This window comes from Oryzias latipes, chromosome 24, assembly GCF_002234675.1.
Source record: "Oryzias latipes chromosome 24, ASM223467v1".
Lineage (NCBI taxonomy): Eukaryota > Metazoa > Chordata > Actinopteri > Beloniformes > Adrianichthyidae > Oryzias > Oryzias latipes.
In genome coordinates, this window is record NC_019882.2 from 8,035,997 (window position 1) to 8,059,572 (window position 23,576).

Consider the following 23,576-nt stretch of genomic DNA (forward strand, 5'->3'; position numbering starts at 1 on the left):
GGAATGAGCATTGACTACGAACGGGAGTGGCCGCAGCAACCTCTGGGGAAAATGAGCTCTCCAACAAATGACTTCAATGTACGGACACAAATGAGGTAGATCAGTACCTATCAGTGATGCCTTTTACTCCGACTTTCATCCAAACTTCCCTGTCCTTTCTTTGACATTTCTACATCATTATGAACTTCATAAGCAACAAATTATATCGTCTTAGTTTGAACGGGCCTTCGATGGAAAATAACTCTTTTTATTCCGGGCTGCCGTGACTGTAATAAGCTGTGATTGACTGCCAGGAGGTGTAGCTGCTTCCCACGCAGGAAAACGCAAGCTGGTGCTGATCAGAGCCGCTGGTGCTGAGGGTGGGAAAATCCTCAGAATCAAGTAGAGGTGGGGGGGGGGGCTACTGTAATTTATGAACAATTTTTCAATCTATGTCAAGAAGCCCCCTTGTTTCACTGTGAGGGGAGATAAAAAAAGTACATATTGTTCTGTGTCTTCATGCATGTGTGCAGAGGAGGAGAGAAGAAGCTCAGTGTGGGGCGGTGAGGAGCAGATGCTCTCATTAATTAGATTTAATGATCACATGAGTAAAAACCGAGAGGGTTGAGTGAAGGAAGAGCGGTGACTAATACATGCAAAAGGCAACGTGGTACAAAGTCAAGCCTGTGGATCTGTCTGTTCATTCACACCTCAGTTTGTATCTGAGGAAAAACAGCTTCCACAAATCCAGATGTTCACCACAAATGAAACAAAAAAGTCTTAATAGAGAGGAAAACATAGACACCTACCTTCTGTTTCCGCCTCTCCTTCCTCTTGTCCTCTGTGTCCTGCAGCATCTTTTCCCTCCACAGATCAAAGAAATACGATGGATTTGTGTAAAACTTGAGGCATTCCTTCCCATCATCCCTGCAGATAAAAAAAAAAGGATTGTTTGGTTCTGGTTTTTGGTCAAAGAGGTTACAATAGAGATACAGGAGATAAATAACAAAAGTAATGGCCAGTGTTTGAAAAGGTTTGCTTACATTTAACACTATATTTGTTTTTTGCCAGATTTATACTTCATGAAGCATCTATAAAACGTCTAAACCCTCTTGTATTTAGAATGCAATGCACAGTATGACGCGATTGTACTGAAAAATACAAAAAATTCCAATCGCTGATGATGTTATCATCTCGTGACCCGAGCGATTACAAATCTCTACGAAGCATAAACCGAGCCTAAAAAGAGAGAGCGAAAAATAACCAGAAATCCGGAAAATAGAAATGCATTTGACTACCGGTAAATTAATAAACATACATTTGTGATGAAAATAACCGTTTTAATCATTTTACCTGTATAAATGACACAAATCAATCAGATTCCTAACTCTTTTTACTAAGCTATAGGACAAAGACCAGACCAAAGGTTGCTGTGGATTAGATTGTAGAGCTACACAGGACTAGAATGGGTTCCAACCCAACCTGCAAGCTGCTAGGTGATAAACTGAAAAACTGCTGGTCTTGTTAGTCACTAAGTGAGGAAACAAAAGAACTATCTGTCTCTGTTAGTCTGTGGCTCAATGCAGGATCTCTCCACATACATGACGATTCCCCTCAATGATCTTATGACCATAATCACCATGAAAGCAATTGGTAATACCTTAAGATCTGAACTGGAATCCTATCGATCTTGCAATAAAAAAATAAATCATAAGTCCAGGTTTGTCTACAGTTAGCATTTGAACATCTGAATGATTCAAAGAAGAGGTGGATGAAGATGTCCATCCAGCTTGCCTACATCAGTTCAGTTCGCTGTGTTTGGAGTTAAAGGAACATGTTAAAGTCTCATTAGAGCCACACACCTGAGTTTGTATAATTTATTCATCGTCCCACTTTATATGAGCGTGTGCCCCAAATGTGGATTCAAACCTACAATCTCCCAGTTTTAGGGCGGACTCTCTAGCACTTGGATTTTTGATAAAGGAAACAGGAAAACGGTCAAAAGTATGAATGGGGATTACAGCTATGAACTAAGTGGGGCTGGGTATCACTGCCAAAATGCTGAAAGCGTTTGATTTCAAATCACAAGTTTACAACTTAATTGCATTACATTTGTAAAATTTCCTTTCTGAAGTAAACTTTGTTTGTTTTCTCATAATGAATGACTTAAAATAACTAAAAGCAGAACTTAAAAAAAACATGTTCTTACGTACAAAACTAAAAGAAAATCTTTTATCTTTAAAATTAAAAACTAGACATTGCTTTATAAGCAGATGTTTGCATATAGTTCCATTCAATTATATTTTTAATAAGTGATCAGATTTCAATTGATTGATTATATAAAACCCAAAACACAGCACTTCAAATGAAGCAGATTTGGGGCCTGCAGTGCCCTATGTAGTCTCCACGTCTTCAATCCCATGGCAAACTTTTGGATGGAACTCAGAGTTTGAGATGGCAAACTACAACATTAACCCTAATTGTTTGGGAGAGTTTCTGTAATGACAAGAAACCCTTTGAGATGTGTACAAAGCTACTGGATGATGGTCAGAAACTGCTGTCATTGTCAGCTAGGGTTAATCCAGCAAATTTCAAGTTTGAAGGTCAAATGCTTGTTGTCGTTATTAAAATGCGATTAAATTTATACCTTTTTTAAAGTCTTTTGGGGGATTATTTGGTCTTTCACTGTTTAACCGAGTCTATCATATAAAGATAGACTGATAATAATAGTGTTAGTGGGGAAAAAGTAGAAAATCAGTATAAAATCCTTTTTGTCTCCTTAGAGGATCTTTAGGATTTACTATATGAACAGTTAAAATGCTGTTTTATTCTAATTTCCCTAAAGAAATCACAAATGTCTAGAAGAATAAAAGCGATTGAGTTATCCGCCATCTCAACTCTGCTTGCCTTTTTTTTTTTTCTCATCCCTGCAGGAGCTTCAGTTGGAAGTGCTCACCGATGGAGAACTCCCCATCTCAACTCCCCATCTCTAATAAGGGTCCTGACTGTAAAGTGTGCCTCCATCCAGTGTCGACCATGTACGGGGACGCAATTATTTGGCTGTGGCACCCAAAAAAAGTGCATGGAAGATGAGAAGGCACAGCTTTGAAAAGAAAGAAGGTATAATGACATGCAACACCACAAAGAGAGGAAAACAGAATTCAACACTGAGGAAAACAGGCAAAAACAGCTACTGGAGCGTGCAGGTTGGAGCCACTACAGGGTAGGAATTTGGGTAAATCACTAAACTTTTCTATGCTTATAAATTAAGTGTGCGTGTGTAATGAAAGAGCAACAAAAACAAGTGGTTTTATGGGTAAATCTGAGGAAAAAAACTGTGGAAGACTTAATAAGGAACATCTCGATGTCAGAGAAGGGGGGTGAAACAGTAGGAGTGAAGGAGGAGGAGGCAGAATGAGAGATTGAGAATGAATCAAAAAGGATCAAAATGCAGGCCAGGATTTGAATTATTAATCAAAAGAATAATCGCAATCATTCATTTAATGTTGGAAGATCTGCTGTGGGTGAGGAAGGATTGGACATTGAAATTGTGTTGGATATTTAGGGGAAAAAAGGACAGAAATTTCTTTGAGTTCAAAGAACTATTTTAGCATCGTAATGAAAAATTGATTGATTTCAAACATGGCTTTCTAAAAAGCCACAAAATACAAAGGTCTTATGTGTGTTTAAAGTATACATACAATTTGTTTTTTTAATTTAAAAAAAACATGCATCTGCCTGTTACATGTTTTTTGTTGTGACCAGATAAAATGCTGAAAAGAGGCTGAAGTAAGAATGAAGCAAAGCAGGAATGCAACAAATCTAGAAGGTCACGAAAGGACAGGAAGTCCAGATCAGCAGAGCTTGGAATGGATCATTCCTCCTCAGATGACTCCCTCTATTGCATAGCTCACCTGGCTGTTCTTCAAAAGAGGTTGATGTTGAAGCAACAAGTCAGCTAAAAAAGATACTTTATAAAAAGAAAGCCACTGCACACACAAACTGTGCAAACCACACATCAATTTTAAAAGTGCATTTTTTCCTATCAGCAAGAAAATGTTTATGCATAATATTTTGCACAAAGGGGTAATTTCCACTACAACCATGTGATGCTGCACTACATACATTGATGTTTGTTGCTTCCTTTAACCAATTTTTAGATCTAGTAGTTTCAAACTTTAATTGTTTGCAGCTCTGAGTGATTATATAAAACTGTGAGCCTCATATTAACCACTGAAATATCAAAGCAGAAAGTAGAAAAGGTGCCTCTTAATTCTTTCTCTGACAAATCAAAGAATAGAGTTTGGCTCCACAAACACAACAAAACTATAAAGTAAATGGTTCAGCTACAGATTTACTTTGTCGTTTTTGGGTTCTGTCAAATAGAAACTGTTTTAATGACTGAGTGACTAATGAGTGTATACATTTATCTATTGTTGTTTTTATAATATTTTAAAATAAAAAAATATAATAAAAATAAATTAAACTAAATGATGTAGGATCTATGAAATGTAGACAATAAAAACGAAACAACTTTCTGTAAAAAGTGCTTTGAAAAATTCAAAAATTAAGCTAAACTAACGACAAAACATAGATTGCCTCATGCTCCTCCAAGGTGGGCTTAAATACGGATGACAAACAAATTAACTACCATATTTTCCGCAATATAAGGCGCACTTAAAAGCCTCAAATTTCTAAAAACTCAAAAGTGGGTCTTGTAATTCGGAGCGCCTTATATATGGGTTCATTCTGGTTGTGCTTACTGATGTCATTTAGGTGTTATTGTAAAATACGCTAACACGGCTAACTAATAGCAGTGTTGCTACGTACACACCGGCATCGGCAACTGGCGCTTAATCTGAATATATTGAAGCCCAAAAATCAGTGTTTCGGACTTCCAAAACTCCAAGTGCGTAAAGTCAAAGACCTCATTTAAGACATTTCTGTTCATTTGCGTAAACAAAGAATTGTCCAGCAAATGTGCATTAATGTTTCTCAAATAAATGGGAAGGTAGCAATCGTCACGGCAACAGTGTTCAGACCTGTACGGGGTAAGGATGTGGAGGGGGGGCGGCTGCTCGCAGGTATGGAAGGTCTCCTGCATCGGGACGGGCAGAGACGTCCGTTCAAACAGCTGCTGGTCCTGAATGGTGGAGCTCCTGAAGGCCTTCCTCATCGTGATATCCTGAAGGGACACTGGGGACAGACAGATCAAAACCCATTAGGGATAATACCGAATTGTAGTTATGAAATCAGCCTCTTGTGTTTGCTGGCTGTGCAATTGACATAAATAGTTCTAAACACAATCACTTCTATTTAACTTTATGTCATCATCATCATCATCATCATTTAAGCCCTCATCCTCCTCCTCTTGGTTAAGGGTGTGTATTTCCTCAAAACTGGATCAATTTCTTTAAGAAAAAAGTGTCCACTGACAGAACTCGTGCTTAGTGATGCATTTTCGTTTTTAGAAAAAACAAATTATTATGGAACAGCTAAAGGTTTTAGGGTATAGTCCATAGGAATAGAGGAAGAACTGAAAACAACTTCTAGCAAACAAAAAGGAAAAACCTGTGAAGATTATGAAAGTTACAAACAAAATAAATGACAAGGAAAATTAAACTGAAAATGATTTGGAGAAATGTAGCAGATAATTAAGAACTATGCAACCAAATGGGGGAAAATTAAACTGAAAATGATTTGGAGAAATGTAGCAGATAATTAAGAACTATGCAACCAAATGGGGGAAGAAGACAAAGCAGTGAGAGGAGGATGGCATTCGCATCCCAGGAGAAATGTGCAGTAACCTGAGCAGGATCAATGGGAGGATTAAGCTTCAAAAGCAGCATGAAGGAGAGATTACGCCACCTGTTTAGACAGGAAACACGCAAACAAGCACAGGCAAAAACATATGTACAAGAAACACCCTTAAGAGAAAAAAATGGAGCGCAGCTCTTCTTTTAATGGCCAACTCTGATCATCCTTTGATCTATGTAAAGCGTTCCCAGTGGTCTTTTATTCATGATTGTCGTTTTAAGCCAAAATTTAAAAAGTTGTGGGTGGGACCATTGGTGCAAACTATCAGAGCTATCCAGCCGTACAGTTTTGATCCAGATGCCAGCTTAAATGAAAATGAAGACGCACATGGATTTTGTCGACTACATCAGTATGGAGCGGGGTAGGGAGCTTGTGGATTGCCGTTCTAAGTCCTACGTTGCACTTAAAAGCTTTTTCCAACTCTATTTTTTTCATCTGCTCCTGATTCACAATGATCTGAATAAAAAAATAATTGGAAATGCAATTTTTAAGATAATTGTCCTAAGTAGTCCTCCATCATGACAAAAATGCTGCAAAAAACCATTAAAACCCCACAATTTTCTTTAAGGAAACCCCATTTTGTTTCAACGTCTGCCTAGTAGACTCCGTGACACACCAGCCAAAATGTGCAAGGTAGAAAACTTTGAATTCATACAACTTTGGCATTTAGACATCAATAATTATTCAATTCAAGTACTTTTCAAAAGACAAAAAATGTGTTCACCTTTTTTTTTCTTCAAAATAAAATGTATCTTCCTGATCTCATGAAGTATGCTAAAGTTGCCTGACTTCAATCCAAAAAATTAGATTGTAAGAACAAAGTGTTTTAAAATGAAATACAAAGAGAGGGGAAAAACAAAAGCTGTGGACTCCTATATTGAAGGTGTTTGTTTATCCAAAGGAGAGCAGAAGTAAAATCCTGTATTGATGTACCGGTAATTGTAGCAGCAGGATTTACAGATCACTAACTATTCTAACTGCATCCAAGTAGGTTTTATTTTTGCCTTAGCAGGGAAAATGAGCTCAAACTAACCATATTATGACTAAAAAAAGCAACAAATCAATTTCAGGGTAGCTGTGTGTTTGTGCACAAACCCAGCCGGGACTCTGTAGGCCCTCATACAGTTCTATTTATACTACTGTATTTGTTCCAAAGCTTTCCACGCACGAACATTTAACTAGTTTTCTGTTGTCCTCTTCAGATGAAGTTCTCCTGTATTTTTTCTGCAAAAAAATATGTAACTAACTCTTTTCAAATTTGATATGCTGAAGATGTAAGATCAATATTTGCAATCTCTTCATTCCTGTCTTGTTTTGTCTCCCGCTCCACCACAGAAATCAAAGTCAGGGCAATTTTCAACAAACTGACGCCAACACTCCCCACTCATAGTCCCAAATTTAGAAAACCCTCCTCGGAGAGCACCGCTGTAGAGACAGAACATCCTGCCAAGCCTGGAAGCAACCGGTGGTCAAAGGGTAAGAGTGGAGAGCACCGGGTTCGCTGTCCAAACAAATCCAGGTTTATCCCAGGACTGCATGCAGACGTGAAAATGACAAACTAGCGTAAAGTGCCAGGATGGATCTGAGGCGAAGTGCTCTCAGACTGGCACTCATGACTAATCAGTGCAGGTGGAAACACAACACAAACTCACAGGATCAGTAACACACAGTGGGATGCCCAAACAACAACTTTCCACCCTGATTAATAAATACAAAATAAAAAAGTTATACAAGCAAAATCTGGTTAGATTAAAAAAAACACATTTTTTTAAAGCTTAAAATACACGTTTAAGGGTTAAGATTATATTTAGGAAAAGTTTTAAATGAATCATTAATTAAAAAAAGGTTCTAGGCACCAGCAGGTGTTTCAGCAGCATCCATCTCAGGATGAAAGCTTCTAATCAGTGCTGCCTCTTTCACATCTTTTATCCAGATACCATCTGACTCAAACACTTTAACAAAAAAGAGGTGAGGAAATTGGTGTCACCTGCACACACACCTTCCTTCAAAGTTTTCTATTTCTTTGCCCTTCTCTCTTCTTTCCTGCGTATCTCAAAGTGAACTGCGCAGGAGGCAGAGGCTGATAAGAAGGCCAAGCAAGTCTGACTATCTCTGTCTTACCTCAATGCAAATGCTGGCCTACATTTAGTTTTTTTTCCCTTCAACCCTGATTTATCATTTTCTCAGTTGAATACAGCTCTTGCCTCAGCTCTTCCCATGCTCCCTTCACACCTTACTGTTTTATACGTTGCCTTATTTTGTCTTCTTTTTGGCTCAAAACGCAAGAAATCCATGAGGAAAAACAAGAAAATACTTAAGAAAACAGCACTAACTTCAAAAGTACCACAGAGACACACAAACATGGAAATGAGTCTAAAATATTATTAATAATGACCTTTTTAAGAAGAAACTGCTCTATAGTACATTACATCAACATCAACGATATGATGGAAGGAAAAAGCGATATGCTGGCATGTGATAAATACTATGTAGGAGTGAAAAATAGTATCTTTCTATGGCATATGTGATCGATATGAAATCTGGTAAAAGTAGCTATTTATCATGGTAGCATAAAAAATGATAAGATATAAGGAAGTACTTTTTTTAATTGCAACAAGCGTATGCCAATATGAAAACAGAGACTTTTACTGCTTATTTTTGGAAAATAAACAAAGATGAATAGGCAAAAAAGAAGTGCAGATTTAAGAAAAAATAATAATGATCAATTTTTTTTGTTAGGCGCCTTTCTAGGAACCCAAGGTCGCCATACATAATAGTGAAAGTTAAAAGCAATAAAATGTACAGTAAAATATGTACTTTAAAACCAGCCAAGGGTGCCAAATTATGGGAGAAATATGCAAGTTGAAAAATTCGTTTTTTAGAATTGTGAGAGAGAGCCAATGTTTTGGAGGTCAGGAGGTAGTGAATTCCAGAGCCGGGGGCAAAGTAGGTCAATGCTGATGAAGACTTTTAGAACCTTAACATTATTATGGCCACACCCACAATGACAATAAAAGCAACCGAAACAATACTTCTATTGGTTCTACGATGTTTGTATTCTAATGTTTTCAGACATTGATGTGATTAGATGATGATGACTGACACTTACGCTTATGCTACTTCTACTGAAGTAGGGAACCCATAATAAGGCTAAAATCACAAACCTGTTTAAATCTACAGCCTGAACCTGCCCCTCTACGGAAGAAGGTCTGTAGAGTAGGGCTGCTTAGTGTGTAATTAAGTACTAGGCTAAAAGAAGCCAAATAAAAATATGTGGTGACATACAAATGCCGGAGATGTGGCAGGCAGGCGACACCATTTAATGTCGGTTACGGGTGGCCGTGGTGCAGAGGTAGACCAGTCGACGTCTGATCAGAGGATCGCAGGTTAAGTTCAAGCCTTACCCACCAATATGTCAAAGTGTCACTGTACAAGACACTCAACACCACACTTCTCCTGGTGGTTATAGGTCGGCGCCAGTGTGATGTACCATCACTGTGTGAATGAGTGTGTGGGTGGGTGAATGTGACAGTGACTGTAAAGACCTTTTGGCCTTAAACCAAGGTATACGTTGTTTAACATTTATTATACTTGCAGCTACAGTGGCAAAGCTCGTGAACACCTGAGATTCTATCATTATTCACGCAAGAGTCACAAAGTGGCAAGTGAGGTATGCTAGCTTTCATATGAGGAGTAACCTCCATGCAGAAGCTCCCTCGTGTGCTGGAAACCACACCAATTTACATCGCTTTGTAACAATCTCACACCGGATACAACCAAACATACCAACGTAATATTTGAGACAATGAGGGACTTCAGTTGAGCAACAGGTACATGTAACACTCAATCCAATAACATATAAGACTACAGAAATGATAAACTAGGCAAAGAATACCAACTTAATTTATATAAATAAACCATGTGACAGACAGAGAAAAGTCATTACGATATTTGATATTATTAAAAAATATGGTCTTACATAAAACCAGTCTTTGTTACAAAAAAAGTTGGGAATCTTTTGTTTTCTGAATGACCAAACAGAAAAAAAAACAATGAAAAGTACAAAATATAGACACAACAGGATACATGTAAAATGGCACACAAGAAAAGGTTGCCTTCAGTTAGTTGTACAGTTGTTAACCACTGGAAAGTAAGGGCATTTGGACTTAGTAATGTGTGGCTCCAAGCTCTGTTTAAGTAGCCATTGGAGACAATGCCTATGAGGTGTTGCTGTGTTGGACAGTCATCACATTGACAAGGGGGGTAGGCTGTAGTAGAGTCAGAACAGACTAATGCATTATTTCTGTCTTTGAGACTTCTGAGGTTCTGCCAGTGTCTGAGCAATGGTCTGAGAACTAAATTAATCCAAAACGGTAAAGAAAATAGAGGTAAAGAAACCCCTTCTTTCAGAAAAGCACAGGATTAAACAAACCCAAAACTGAGTGGAAAAGAAAAAGATAGTTGGTAACATAAACAGTTAGGGGCCCAGGGGGACTCTGGGTTGCTGTGCTACCTTCTATAATGGCCTGGAGCCAGTGCAATGATGTAACAGTGCCATTAAACAAGGGATACAGGCCATTAGTTTGGCTGGCTGGAGTGATAAGGGAAAGGGAGCCTGACAGAACACAAATAGCATCCATGGGCCATCCAGGTTGAAGGGAGATGAGAGATTAATCAAGGAGATGGAAGAAGGCGGAAGAGACATAAAAAGGTTGAAGACAATATGTGTGGGGGTAGCAGGCTTGAAGGGAGAAGTGGGTGTTGATCCTTTCAGCAGGGTATAGGTGAAGTAAGGCTGAAGGGATGAATTTATGACACAAAGAGCACGCAGACATGCATTTCCCAACGACCTTCAGACAAACATCCCTCATGTCCCCCACCATCCTCCACCCAGTGACCTCTGGGCTGCTACAGCGTAATTCACTTCAGTGTGTCAATCAATATCATGTCTGAAGCTTGCAGGTTTGTTTCTGTGTAGAAGAAAACTGGGGGGGAATACATCACTGAGAATACATCAAATAGAACCAATTCCAAGATTTGTCCAATCTTTAAAATTGAAAATTGAACACATTTGAAAATAGGTAAAATAGACTTTTTTTAACCAATTAAAAATTTGGTTATTTGAAATTAATGTTCATGAGTTCACTTTTTCTGTGTCATTTAACTATATCAGCAAAAATCATGGCCTATTAATGTACTGATTAATAGAAAATCACTGTTTTTTTCCTTTTTTCAGCCAGTTTAGTTTAATAATTATCCACACAGCTGTATTTTGTTAATTATTCTCAGTAATTCTTTTTTATAAATTATCATTCATATATTCTTATGTAGTATTTTCTACAAAGACTGTAATTGTGTTTTTTTTCTCTCCACTTATTAAATTTCCAGTTATCTGTCTGTCACCCTTTTGCTTTCCCTGTTCAGTTCAGTTTTGTTAGTTTTGGTTAAATTATTGGTTTCTGTCAGGATATTTGAGTCCAGTCTCCTGTTTTTGTGTGTACCATCATCTTATGACAGCCGATACCAATGAAGACACTCCAGTATGTGTATCTTATTGGACCTGACTGTTTCATTCAATAAGAAAATTGTCTTTTCTCATATAGCCATCGGGGGCATGTCTACACGGGATGGCTAGAATTTTACTGACCACTAAACAAAGTTGTGATCGGTTGAGTCCAAGATTTTACCATTTCAAACAACAGTAGTGAAGCTAATCGGAGTCAAAATGAAAGGGCTCCTCTAAGGCAGTGTTTTTCAGTGTCCCGTGGAAAATTTTTTAATTTCACTAAAAAAAAAACATTAAGTTATCAGGTCTGCATTCATCCAAACAGGCCCAGGTTTTACACTGAATACGTATAAATATAAAAAATAATCAAATACTTTTTTCTTTGTGTATATTACATATCCAAGATTTAAGAATGACTGTATGATGTTAATCCAGATTAGAAATGTTTTACCTTTTCGTTGCTGTTAAACCTTGTGATTTTTATCAAGGAAAATGTACACCTTAACTCAAAAAATATTGAAAAACACTGATCTGAGGTGAAACAGTTTTGACCAATAGGAGAACAGTTTATGGATGTTTGTATGATAGATTTTAGAAAGGTCTGCAATTTCAGGTTGATATTTTTCTTCTGAAGTTGGAAAAAACGTTTTCTTGGCAAGAGTGGTTGCCATAGAAATGTTGACTCAGACCGACTCGGACAAATCACTGCTTACTGAAAATCTCTGCTTTCAACTTGGCGTCGTCCGAATCGCGAAAAAATGCCAACTAAATGGATTTATTTCATTGGAATCGGAAGCAAGTCATATTCTATGGATGATGCCACAGTTGCTCGGTCCAGTTCACAAATACAGTCAATGGTTGAAACTCATTCAGAATTGCAAAAGAATCTGCAGAAACACAAAGTTAATATCCGTTTCATACTTTTGAACTATTTTTCTTTACTTGTCACAATAATTTGATCTATTTGAGGTTTTTAATAGAATTTTGAATGGGCTTTGTGGCCACTGACTGTAAGACACTGAATATACTATTCGTCTTTATCCCACCTGACCCCCACACTTCCGTCTCTGTCCCCCCACAGTCCTGATTTATGATTATATCCTGGCATGCACCTATTTGTCTCTCCTTCACGCCTCTCTCACGGCAACCACAAATCTGTGCAGACAATTACAAACTAAATCCTATGCTTATGCTATTATGATCCACAGGCGAGGTGGTGGTGTGTGTTTGTAACTGGATAGTAAAAGGTTGAGGATAGGATACACAGAGTGGCTTTTACTGGAAGAAATCCATTCACTTGACTCCCTCCACCCCATAACTGTCCATTCTTGTGTTACGTTCAGCTCAGTTACTTCGACATCTTTCACTTGATTTCAATAGTTGTCACATGTCAAGATGGGGATAAGAAATAGTACGTTTATTATTATTATTACTATTATTTTTAGAAAAACTCATGCAGGCAGAAATGACTGGATGAGTAAGAAACCTCTAACATGAAGATGTTCCAGCCTGGCCCAAAGAACTCTGTGGTACAACCCTTTTACACTTCAGTGCTTTTGCTGCAGTGCTGTACTATCTTCCCTTCCCCCTATCCTTCCATCTTCCTTACTCTCCACCCCTCCAACTCTCCCCACCAAGCTGAAACTGAGTTGACTGTGATCTGCTATCTCTTAAACCAGCACTTTAGGCTATAAAAGGTTCCAGTCCAGATTATTTATGAGAGGACTAAGAGCCACGGGCCTCAAGTTAAATAAGCTGTAGTTTCCTAATCATCTGTGTCTAAATGTAGTAACATCACATATACATTTCAGTATTTCAGCACACACATTTTTTTTCCATAAAACAATATTTGAAAAAACAGTAGGGATTTATTTCTAAATAGTAGAATTAAAGTACTGTTGGTTAAAATATATTTAAATTTGTTTAAATTAACAGGAAATGCAGAGAATTACCATGACTGTTCTGATGCTTTTTATTGCAAATATTGTTGATACAACATACCACAAATCTGCTCATCCCACCTTATTTTTCCTATAGTATGTTTGAAAAAGTGTTTTTTGAATATTCAATCTCAATATTCCCATTTAACAGTTTACCCTACATAGGAAAGTACTCCTAATTACAAATTTCAAACAGTTGTAGAAACAAAATGTTTTGCATTTAAATGTTTGTGGGCATATTTTTATTATTACATTTTCATCAGCATAGAAATGAATGCAACGGTCACTTCACCCAACATAACTCTAGGTGGCAAAACTGAAGCCTTGCTTCGTCCTTCTAAAAAACCTTCAAAAATTAGCAATTGGGTGGGACAAGTGAAAGTTTTAAGCTCTGTTAGATCCACATGTGTGTATACTGCCTTGCAATGTGTGTATTATAGGGGTTAAGATTTGCTTTTTATCATAGGAGTCAATGGAATACAGCAAATTTTGTAATCAGCCTCTAGTGGGTTTTTTTAGTGGAACTGCAAGTTTTGAAGCAATAAATAAATGAAAAAAAAATTTTGAGTAACACTTTTCATTAAAAAAATACATAACCTAAAGTGCTCTGCAGAAGTCTCACAACATTCCCTCTCCAATTTATAAAAACACAAACACAAAAAACATAAAAAAAAAAACAATATTGGTAAAAAAGGTGAAATATACTTACACAAAATTAGAAAAATATATAATATTAGGCCTAAAAGTATACAATATAGGAACAGTTAAAAAACCCATCACATTTTATGGTAAAAACAGGTCAGTTAAAGAAAAAGAATAAAATAACGCAAATGTCAGCAAGAGAATGGAGCCACCTCAAATGGCACACTGTTTTTCAAAATAAAACTTCTGCTGGGTTCCCAACCAACGAAGCTAAGTTAAATTATTTAAAAGAGTAAAAGGTTAGCTTTATGTTTAATATTGTTATTATTTTTAGTTTTATAATAATAAAGTTGCTATGAAAGCAGAGCTACAAAACTACTGTTATCAGTATTAACTGTTAAAAACTGGTAAAAAGCGCTTTAATTTGACTAAAAGATCTACCGATAATAACCTTTTCCTAGCTGAGAACCACAGGAAAGCACATGTACAAAAAGTGTTTCATCCCAGATCAGATGAAAATATTGGGGTCTAGGTAAATGTGATTATTGAGTCAACCATGAAATTCTTGTTAAACTTAAGCAGACTGAAATGTGAGACCTTGCTCCAGACAGCAGATGCTTGGCAGGAATTGGGTCTTGGAGGACGACCCACGCACACGCACTCGCACAAGAACGTCTAAAACAGTACAGCTAAAAATGGATCAAGGTCTCCCAATGTCCCAGTTAAAGACTCAACTACAACCTGCCAGTAGCAGGGCCTTGAATGACATATGGAAGTTAAAAACACAAATCTCTAGAAAACTAAACTAGCCTAAAACAAAATTTGGGAAAATAAGTACGAAAATAAGAAATTATTTCCTGAGGAGTTTCAGTCCCTTCACCTCCGTATAATATTCTCCTGAAAACCTGATAAGATCTGCACCAATCTAACAGGTTGATCACTTGTTATCACACAGCAGGAGCTGTTATTCTAGAGGGAAAAAGGGTAAGATAAAGGAGAAAAAAAGTGCAAGGACTAGAAAACTACAGTTCAAGTAATTTGAAAAAAAATATTTAAAGTGCATTCATTGAATGTGCTTAAAGACAGTGCCTTTGTGTTCTCTGGGACTGAAGCCTGTGGTGGCTTTCATTAGAAACTGTGAGTAGGACTGATTGAGCATTTTACTGTATCTGTCTGCAACAAGGAAGCAGTTAGAGCAGTATTGTACCAAGCCATAAACACAAACCGGAGCAGTGGAAAATCAATACTGTGCCTCAGAGCCTGGTCTTCTACTGCTGTGATTCTCTTCTCTCACGTGCATCCACTGCAGTCTACTGTAGATACGTGATCCTGTTGCTGCTTTCACATAATCCTACCCTACAGTCCACGCACTTCATTGGGTTTCCTTTTTGTTTGTGGCATTTGGTTCTCTCTCTTATTCAAGCATCTAGCTGAAAAACAATAAAAACATTTTCCCACTACCCTTTAAATAAGGCTTATGGTTTTTCTTCTAGAGAAAATCAAACCATATTTTTAAGTTAAAAAAAGCTCAATAAATCATGTGGAAGACAAAATGAGCCATCCCATAAACCAACAATCTCTGCTGCTCAACAATGCAGAAAAAGTGTTGATAGGTGAGAAAAAGGAGGAAATGAAAGTTTTGTTGTGTCCAACTATTGATTTAATCAACTTTAAAAGAAAAAAACATTTTCTGAGCTTTAATTAAAAAAAAACAGCTGATTAAGAATAAAATTCCTCCCCACTTTTAGAAATCTAAATATATATAAATATATATATACCGGTGTATATATACACACACACACACACACACACACACAAATACATTTACTTGACTGTACATCATCATTTTGGTGTTAAATAAACGTTGTAGCATGGAATTCCATATGCATCCATGCATATGGAAATGTTCTTGTCTGAAACCAGTCTTCAGTGGTCACTTATGGAATTGTAAAATTTGGAACTTTGCTTAAAACATGGAAAATGGTGCTTTATGATAACTGACATCTGCACAGAGTCATTATCTTAAAAAGAAAGAAAGAAAACTTTGTAACTACTTTGTATTTAAATTATAAGAATATAGATTAAAATTTTAAAAAGTTTCAAATGTACATTTATGATTAACTTTTGATTTCAAATCCATTGTCAGAAGTTAAATATCCAAACAAAAGTGCTGCATGAGTAGTTTTTTTTTCTGGTCTTAGAACTCACGTTCCTCCTCTTTGGGGTCCAGCTGTGTGACGCTGATGGACAGGCGGTCCACCCGCTCCTGCAGGGAGTTGACCCGAAAAGAGAAGGAATGGGCTTCATTGAAGAGTTCTCCAAACAGGTCTTCTGCATATTTACCTGTAAACACACAAAATTCTTATTCCTTGACTGTATTTTGGAATAAAAAAAAAAGAAGCCTTCATTAGTTTGCTTTGTTTGACAAGTGTAAAAGGTGCAAACCAAACGGGTAACTGTTGCTGAAAAAAACAGTTATTGTTTCAATACCAAGTCATTTGTAGTGGTACACTCTTGATGCAGTTCAAAACACTTTCAGTTGACATATTTGGTGGAACAAAGAGTGTGAGTGAATCAAATTGAATAGTTTTAATTTAAAATTGGGAAAAAAAGCAGTAGTAAGGCAGCCAAGGTGCTTATTAAGCCTTTTACACCACAGCTTTAGCTCCAGTGTTGACCCTTTATTTAATATCATAACTCTTCAACTGTTTTTGCAATTTTGAGAGAATTCCAGCAGATTCTAAAGCAGCCCTGCTCTGATATGCAACACTTTACAGTAGTGCAGTGCTTGCGCAATCAACGTAAATCCAGCTGATTCTGTCACAGAGAAAAGCAGCTTTCCACCAATACACAATACACTCAGCCGCTTTACATGGCACGACGCGCAACACGAAAATTCGACGCAAAACCGATATGAAAATGACACTTTTCTCCACATCAGAATCCGCTGATTCATGCCAATAGCATAAACGGTCAAAGAGTTACGGCATGTCAAAAAGTGTGTTATATCAGGTTAATACGAAATAGCCGGTCAAATCGCAGGACTGGCCAGTTTTCTCCTTTTTTGGTTTGTGACGTTTTCCAGCTGTTTTGTTTGCTATGAAACCAACCAAATGTCAGCGTTTTGGCATCCCCACACCAATGGGGTGCATGGAACCACGCTATAGGACACTACACTAATGTGTCTACTCGATGATGTCGAATAAAGAATAACTTTAAAAAGGACAAAAAGCAAGCGTCCCAGACAAACCCCCACATTCTAGTCCTAAATGTAAAGCCAGCTTGAAAGTATCAAATATTACAGTTTCACAAATAACCACATACTGGCCTAGAGAAGGGTTTCCTATTGACCCTCTTGTTAAATAATCCATTTTACACCAGTAATGAACTCTAGTATAACCTGGTAACAAAATATATTTGGATTACTGTTTTACAGTAAACCGAAAAAGTATTTGATAAAGAAAAACTACCAATATTTATAGAAATGCATACTATTTAAAGATATGAGGGTGGTTCCAAGAGTATTTACTGAGGATGTAGACTTTTACATTAAATTCTGAATTCTGACAATGAATACAGCCAGAAACCACGCATAGAAAAGATAAAACACCTAATTAAACAGGTTTTTTTATCCTCCTTTCTGGATGATGTGCAGCAACCTGAACTAATCAATACATTCAAACACAAGCGTTGAAAAACCTCCAGAAGCTGATGTTAGATCCAAAAAAAAAAAAAAACAGCTCATCCTTATGCAGGCCCTTAGTCATGCCTTTCTGGTGCCAGTAAAAGTTTCTATATGACTTCAGCAATTAAAGAATGGGTTACCCTGAAGAGGCAGCCAGCACTACTGAACGTAAAAAGAAGAAAACACAACAGCTCCCAGCACCGATACAAAATTACTGACAGAGAGGATGCTAAGGAAGTAACAGCGCATATAAAACTGAAAACTGCCAGCAGCATCTCAGAGGAAACTCCAGCAAAGTTGCAAACATTCATTAAAGATTCATTAAGACCATAAACTTCTTGTTCATAGCAACACCAACCCGGGTGAGATACACCAGCATCTTCAGCTGAAGGAGGCTGAACAATAAAGATGTCTGGAACATTTTGGGAAAAAATGATACATTTCCTTATTTTAAAGTAAAATACTATTTCTTTTCTTTTCTTAAAGTTTTTCCCAGACTCAAATGGAGCGAATTCAGAAGAACTGGATAACTATAATAACCTCAGAGAGCCAGTTGGCTTTTCTATTTTATCAGTGTTTAAAAACACCAGATTTATTCAGTAGTTTATAAAAAGGTGACACTTAGTCAGCTTTTCACACTAAAGTTCAATCTAAAGGTCAAAAACTGAGCTTGGTATTTTATGAAGATATTACATTTTCAGGTGTTATTACAAAGTCACTGACCTATGGAAAAACCCCTCCAGACACAAATGCTTCCCGATGACGCATAAATACTGGAAATAGCTTGAATTCTTATTTTGTATTTTCAACAATAATGACCTACAGTATTTTTTCACTCAAGCAACTGATTAAAAGTACATTTCTTTCTTACCAAAACAAGATTTTACTACCACAAAATATGTGTTGTTATTGAAAAGAAAATATGGAAATATAATTTCACGGCACTGTGGCCCATGACATGTATGTTAAATATGAATCACTCTAAATGTGAATTAGAGATGTGTGTGTGTCACCGTGCACTGACTCAGGCTGCTGAGCTGCCGGATGACGTTTGCCAAGGATATGTTAGTCACACACTCCAGCTCGTTCTTGATGTTTCTTGGCAGCACGGTGTGGCACAGGTGCCTGGGCTCGATGGTGCGCTTCACCAGCGGCATCCTTTCGCTGCGACGCCTCTACCTGCACAAATGAAACAGGGTGGCCAGAGGAAAAGAGAAAACAGCCAGTAAGTGCTCAAATTCAGATGTGAATAACTAAAAAAGGTTACTGGAGTCATGGAAAAAACTTCATTCATTTATTTTTTCCTGCAACAAATTAAACACTGTTGAAAAAACATGGCAGTTTGTTTGACAACATGAATAGAAGAAACCAGAGGATGGGGCATCAAGCCATCATCAGGAATCACCGTCTGTTTATGAGACTGGACTGTGTGACCCCGCTCCCCCTTCGATTCCAAAAGAGCCAAGAGCCGGCGGACACGGATCACTGCTTACTGATGACGTCTGGCTCCAACATGGTGATGACCGTGTTACAAAAGCATGGCAACGGAAATGAACTGGAGCCTTAAGTACAGTATTTTCCGCAATAAAAAGCTTCAATATTTTTATCATCCAGAGCGCCTTATATATGGATTAATTCTGGTCATGCTGCTGTAGCGAATTTGAGAGATATTTGGTGCTTTGTCAAAATGTTAGTCTCTTTTCTTTACGTTTTGCAAACAAGGTTGACACTTAACAGGTATTAGGAACATGTAGCATATTACAAACAAGTTCTAGAGTTACTGTCAACACAGTTAATAAAGTCTGACTGACGGACTTACTGTCTCGCTTATTGTGTCTTATAGTTCGTGCGTCTTGTATATCACAAAAGTTCAAAAATACACCATTTGTTGATGGTGTGCCTTATGATGTGATGCGCCCCATAGTGCGGGAAACATGGTTGTTTCAGTTGTGATCCTTATTTCTAAACCCTCAAACCAAAGAAAAGATCAGGTTGGTGTTGAATTTCCAAAATCAGCGCTCTTTCATTTACATCCACCGACCAAAACAGCACAACAATCTCAGTGTAAAGCAATGAGATAAAGAGAAGAGTAGAAAAAAATAGTGTGACGAAAAGACAACAAAGAGAGTAAATGCATCAAGATATGAGGACAAAAGCTATTCTATAAGCATGACTCACCAGTGATAACGCCACTTAATCATGTTAGAAACCTCATCAATCAGCTCTTGGCCTGTGTTAAATTAGAGGCAGCGTGTGCAATGATGTGGAGATCAGGTACTCTGATGGACTGACTGACTGCTTGGACTTGACAGTGACGAGGCTTTATGAAGACGCTGATTAAAATTTAATTGAGGTCTGCTCAGCTGTATTTTTAGCAGCATCTCTGTCACCGAATAACACACAGGGTTTCTGAAGGCATCGTAATAAAAATGTAGGGTAACCAACAACCAGTTCAGTGGAAGAGTGTCAAAGGACTCAGGAGATCAGGTGTTTAATCTGTCCCTAAACCACATTAAGGGGTTGGATTGGTTAAACCACCAAAATGGTTCCTGACAGCAGATCATGAAATCCATGAGGGGATGGGTCAAATACAGAGAACAAATTATTAATGCAATAACTATTGAACTATTCTAGAAAAATGTTTAGGTATAGGTGATGGAGCTGAGGTGAGTCATGTTGATACTTCACAGACTATAATGGTGAGAGATGACAGCTTTACAGTTTACAACTGTAAAGTGTTGCATATCAGCGTGAAGCTGCTTTTTGTAGCTTAAGAATCTATTGGAATTGCATAAGCGGTCGATACATTGTAGTAATTCAAAAAAGCATCGACACCAGAGCTAAAGCTCCAGTGTTAAAGGGCTGAAGACCCCAAAAACTTTCTTTTTTTGGCAATAAATTACAGCAAAGTTGTTTCCTGCTATTCCATTTTATATCTGGGCAGCAGTGAGTGCAGTTTTTTTTAAATCTGGTAATCAAATTGTGGGTATTTTTTGCGTTTGTACTGCTTATGCAGCAGGGGATGTCACTGAGTAATTCACTTAGTCCCTTGATTTCTATTGATACATAAAGGTGGAAGGGGAAACAATGCAAAGGCCAATGAAATTATTTGATGTATATATTCCTACTTTGGAAAAAAAAAATCTTCCTTTTAATTGTCTGCCGCTATTACAAGTAGAATATATAAAAAATATTTTAGCCATTTTTTTAACCTTTCAATTTTAAGTGAGAAAAGCAAATTTTACACTATTTGGTCAATTCAGCAAATCACTCATGTGACAGCTGAGCTGAGGTAGGTAAATTGAGCAGGAAATAAATATTCAAATAATCAATCACAGCCTAATCACTCCTGTTATTGCATTATTCCATGTGCACCGACTTATTTAACATGCACACACATTTTTCAGGTTTGCACTCCTCTCTCTGCACATCTCTCTAGGCTGTTCTCTCGACAGCCTCCCCCTGCCTTTTGGTTCATAGGAGTTATTTCTGAGGACTACTAGGAAGGCTGGCGGAATAAATAAACAAATAAAAACAAGGATGGAAAAAATAGGGCTTCCAGACAGCAGTGAAAGAGAGATGGGATGGAAGGAAAACACAAGCATCATTGGCAGGAGTGGGAGGAAAAGAACTTACCCCAAATGAGACAGAAACAGAAAAATAAAATCAAAGAATCATCAGTCAGTAAAGGCAGCACATGAAGGCGCTTACCTTTAGCATGCAGCTGCTTAGTTTTGAAGTGTAAATTAAAGCGGCTGCACTTTTTTTTTCCCAATACAAGTTGTGACAAAAGTACAAACACAGAGAAGCCTTGACTCTCATCCTGCTGTGCATTGTGACTGCAGGATGCATTTACTGCCTCGGTGACTGGAAACCACTTCCCACTCCCGTCCATGAAAAAAAACAAAAAAGAAAAAAAAACACTTAACTTAGAGAAAGAAGACTTGTCATATAAGAACTGTCATTGGGAGATTACATTCCCACCAGCATTAAATATTAATTATAAAAGGAATTTTTTTCACACTTTTTCTTAAAACGAGACCACCTGTGATTTGTTTTTTCTTCCGTTTTTGTCTTTATTTCAGTCGTAATATTTCCCTTGTAAATTAATAGATACATTTTTTCTTCACTGTTGTCCCTTTCTTGGGGTTACAGAAAAAAAACAACAACAAGAGTGAATAGACGTGAATTTCTACTGAACTACTGCTGCTTTGCAATGCCTTGGTCACAACTGTCCTTACAGGTGGATACACGCATGTCCACAGGCAAAAAACTGGGTAAACCTGTACAGGAAATGCAGATGGTTCTTTAGATCGTAGACCGACCGGTGCGCCTTGGGGTGGGGCGGGTCCCTGCCGGGGCCGGGGCTCCGGCTCTGCGTGTTCTCTGTTCCTCCTACTCCTCGGCCAGGGGGCTGCTTGGTCCTGACCTCCGTCTCCGTTTCTGTGGTGGGGGTCAGGTTCACGAGGGTGGTTGCTCCTGGATTTTTGTCTGACGGTGAGGCTCTTGGATGCCTGGATCGGCCGGCCATCTCTGACATCCCACTCTGTTTCTTTCTCTCCTCTTTTGTTTCTTTTTTCCGTCCAGTCCAATAAGGAATGCATACAAATATAATCTTCATAAATAAAGCTTAGCCTCAAATACAAAAGGGGTTTATACAAATATACACTCTGTCTGTTTGAAGATCCATAAACCCCAATTGTAACATTAAAATCTGTCCAATACAAGAGGGACTCAGCTCTGATCTGCTTGCTCAGCTGTTGGACAGGACAAGTAAAAAAAAAAGGATCGTAGACCACAATCTAGAACCGTCTAGACCACCCAAAAACCCACAGCACCCATATGGGTCAACCCCTGTACAAGTGCATGTGACTAAGGCATAAATTGTTCCATACCAAACTTCAGATAAGCTTTCATACAAAACAAACAAACCTGTAGAAATGCACCTTAAAAGAAGGCCAGATGAAAGTGAGTGCTTCTATTGGGATCATATTACCAACCAAATGTTCAGGTCCAGACTCAAGCAACTGCCTATATTAGAAAGGACGAGACAAAAAAACAGGACTGAACCAACCCATTGCCTACCTGAGATGGATTACTACTTGATTTAAATTAGATAAATATCAAGCATCATATTTGGCCAAATTAATTTTTGATGTGCTAGTCTGACTCGTGGCCTTCTCTACGCCCCTTATTTCTATGCTATTACTTTCATGAACCATCATTTTGGGAGGTATTTCCCTGTGTCACCAATCCCCATGGCAACGACTGCAGCTGCATATCAATGGCCACTTTGGAGTCCCCCCCTACAAATATGTGGTTTGCTGGTGATGATCATGCATCTGAACTCTTGATTAATGAAGTCAATATCAGAGAGCAAAAAAGGGTCAAGTCATGAACTGCTCATCCATTGTGTGTGAGCACAAAGCAGGGTGAGGGATAACACGTGCCAGGGGAGAGTGGGGGTCTCCACTGATGCAGCTCATTGCTCCCAAGACAATATGTCCAACTGACGGCTGTAATGAATCCCAGCAGAGTATTTACTTCTCCACAATACCACTGTCGACCCCTCCATATGGAGGGGGTCAAGGGCCTTTTATTAAGAACACTTGGAGGACAAACCACACTTTTGCCATTCTACAAGGCTGAATTAAGCAGACATACTATAAATACACGAACACAAAAAAGTACCTTTGGTTTATTTACGACATTTTTACGCTTAAAGACAACTTTGATGAGGTGTCAATAGATATAAAAGTAAAACTTAAAGTATGTTGAGCTTCAGTTTGCCTTTAAAGACCCACTCCGATTATCTTCTGATCATCTGTAAAAGCATTCCCATTGGTCTTTTAAGGATGCCAGGAAGTAGGAGTTGGCTTACTCAGCGCCAATAGTCCCGTCCACAACTCGGAGGAGAATTTCTAATGAACTACTGCCCCTCTGTAGAAACTATGTCCAAGAAAACGACAGGTTTTTGGATTTAGCCTCAAAACAGCAGAATCACTTA

General features: G+C 37.9%; 1 protein-coding gene across 3 annotated transcripts in view; it reads right to left on the reverse strand.

Moving 5' to 3' along the window:
- wasf1 (WAS protein family member 1) overlaps positions 1-23,576 on the reverse strand; it is a 56,512-nt gene that overhangs the window by 15,064 nt on the left and 17,872 nt on the right. For all 3 annotated transcript variants that reach the window (XM_020714907.2, XM_011491620.3, XM_004083490.4), the window contains exons 2-5: positions 18,594-18,748; positions 16,093-16,227; positions 5,022-5,175; positions 789-906 (exon numbers count right to left, since the gene is read on the reverse strand). In XM_020714907.2, the coding sequence (XP_020570566.1) occupies positions 789-906; positions 5,022-5,175; positions 16,093-16,227; positions 18,594-18,726 (540 nt within the window). In that variant the 5' untranslated portion in view covers positions 18,727-18,748. The remainder of the gene's footprint in view (positions 1-788; positions 907-5,021; positions 5,176-16,092; positions 16,228-18,593; positions 18,749-23,576) is intronic.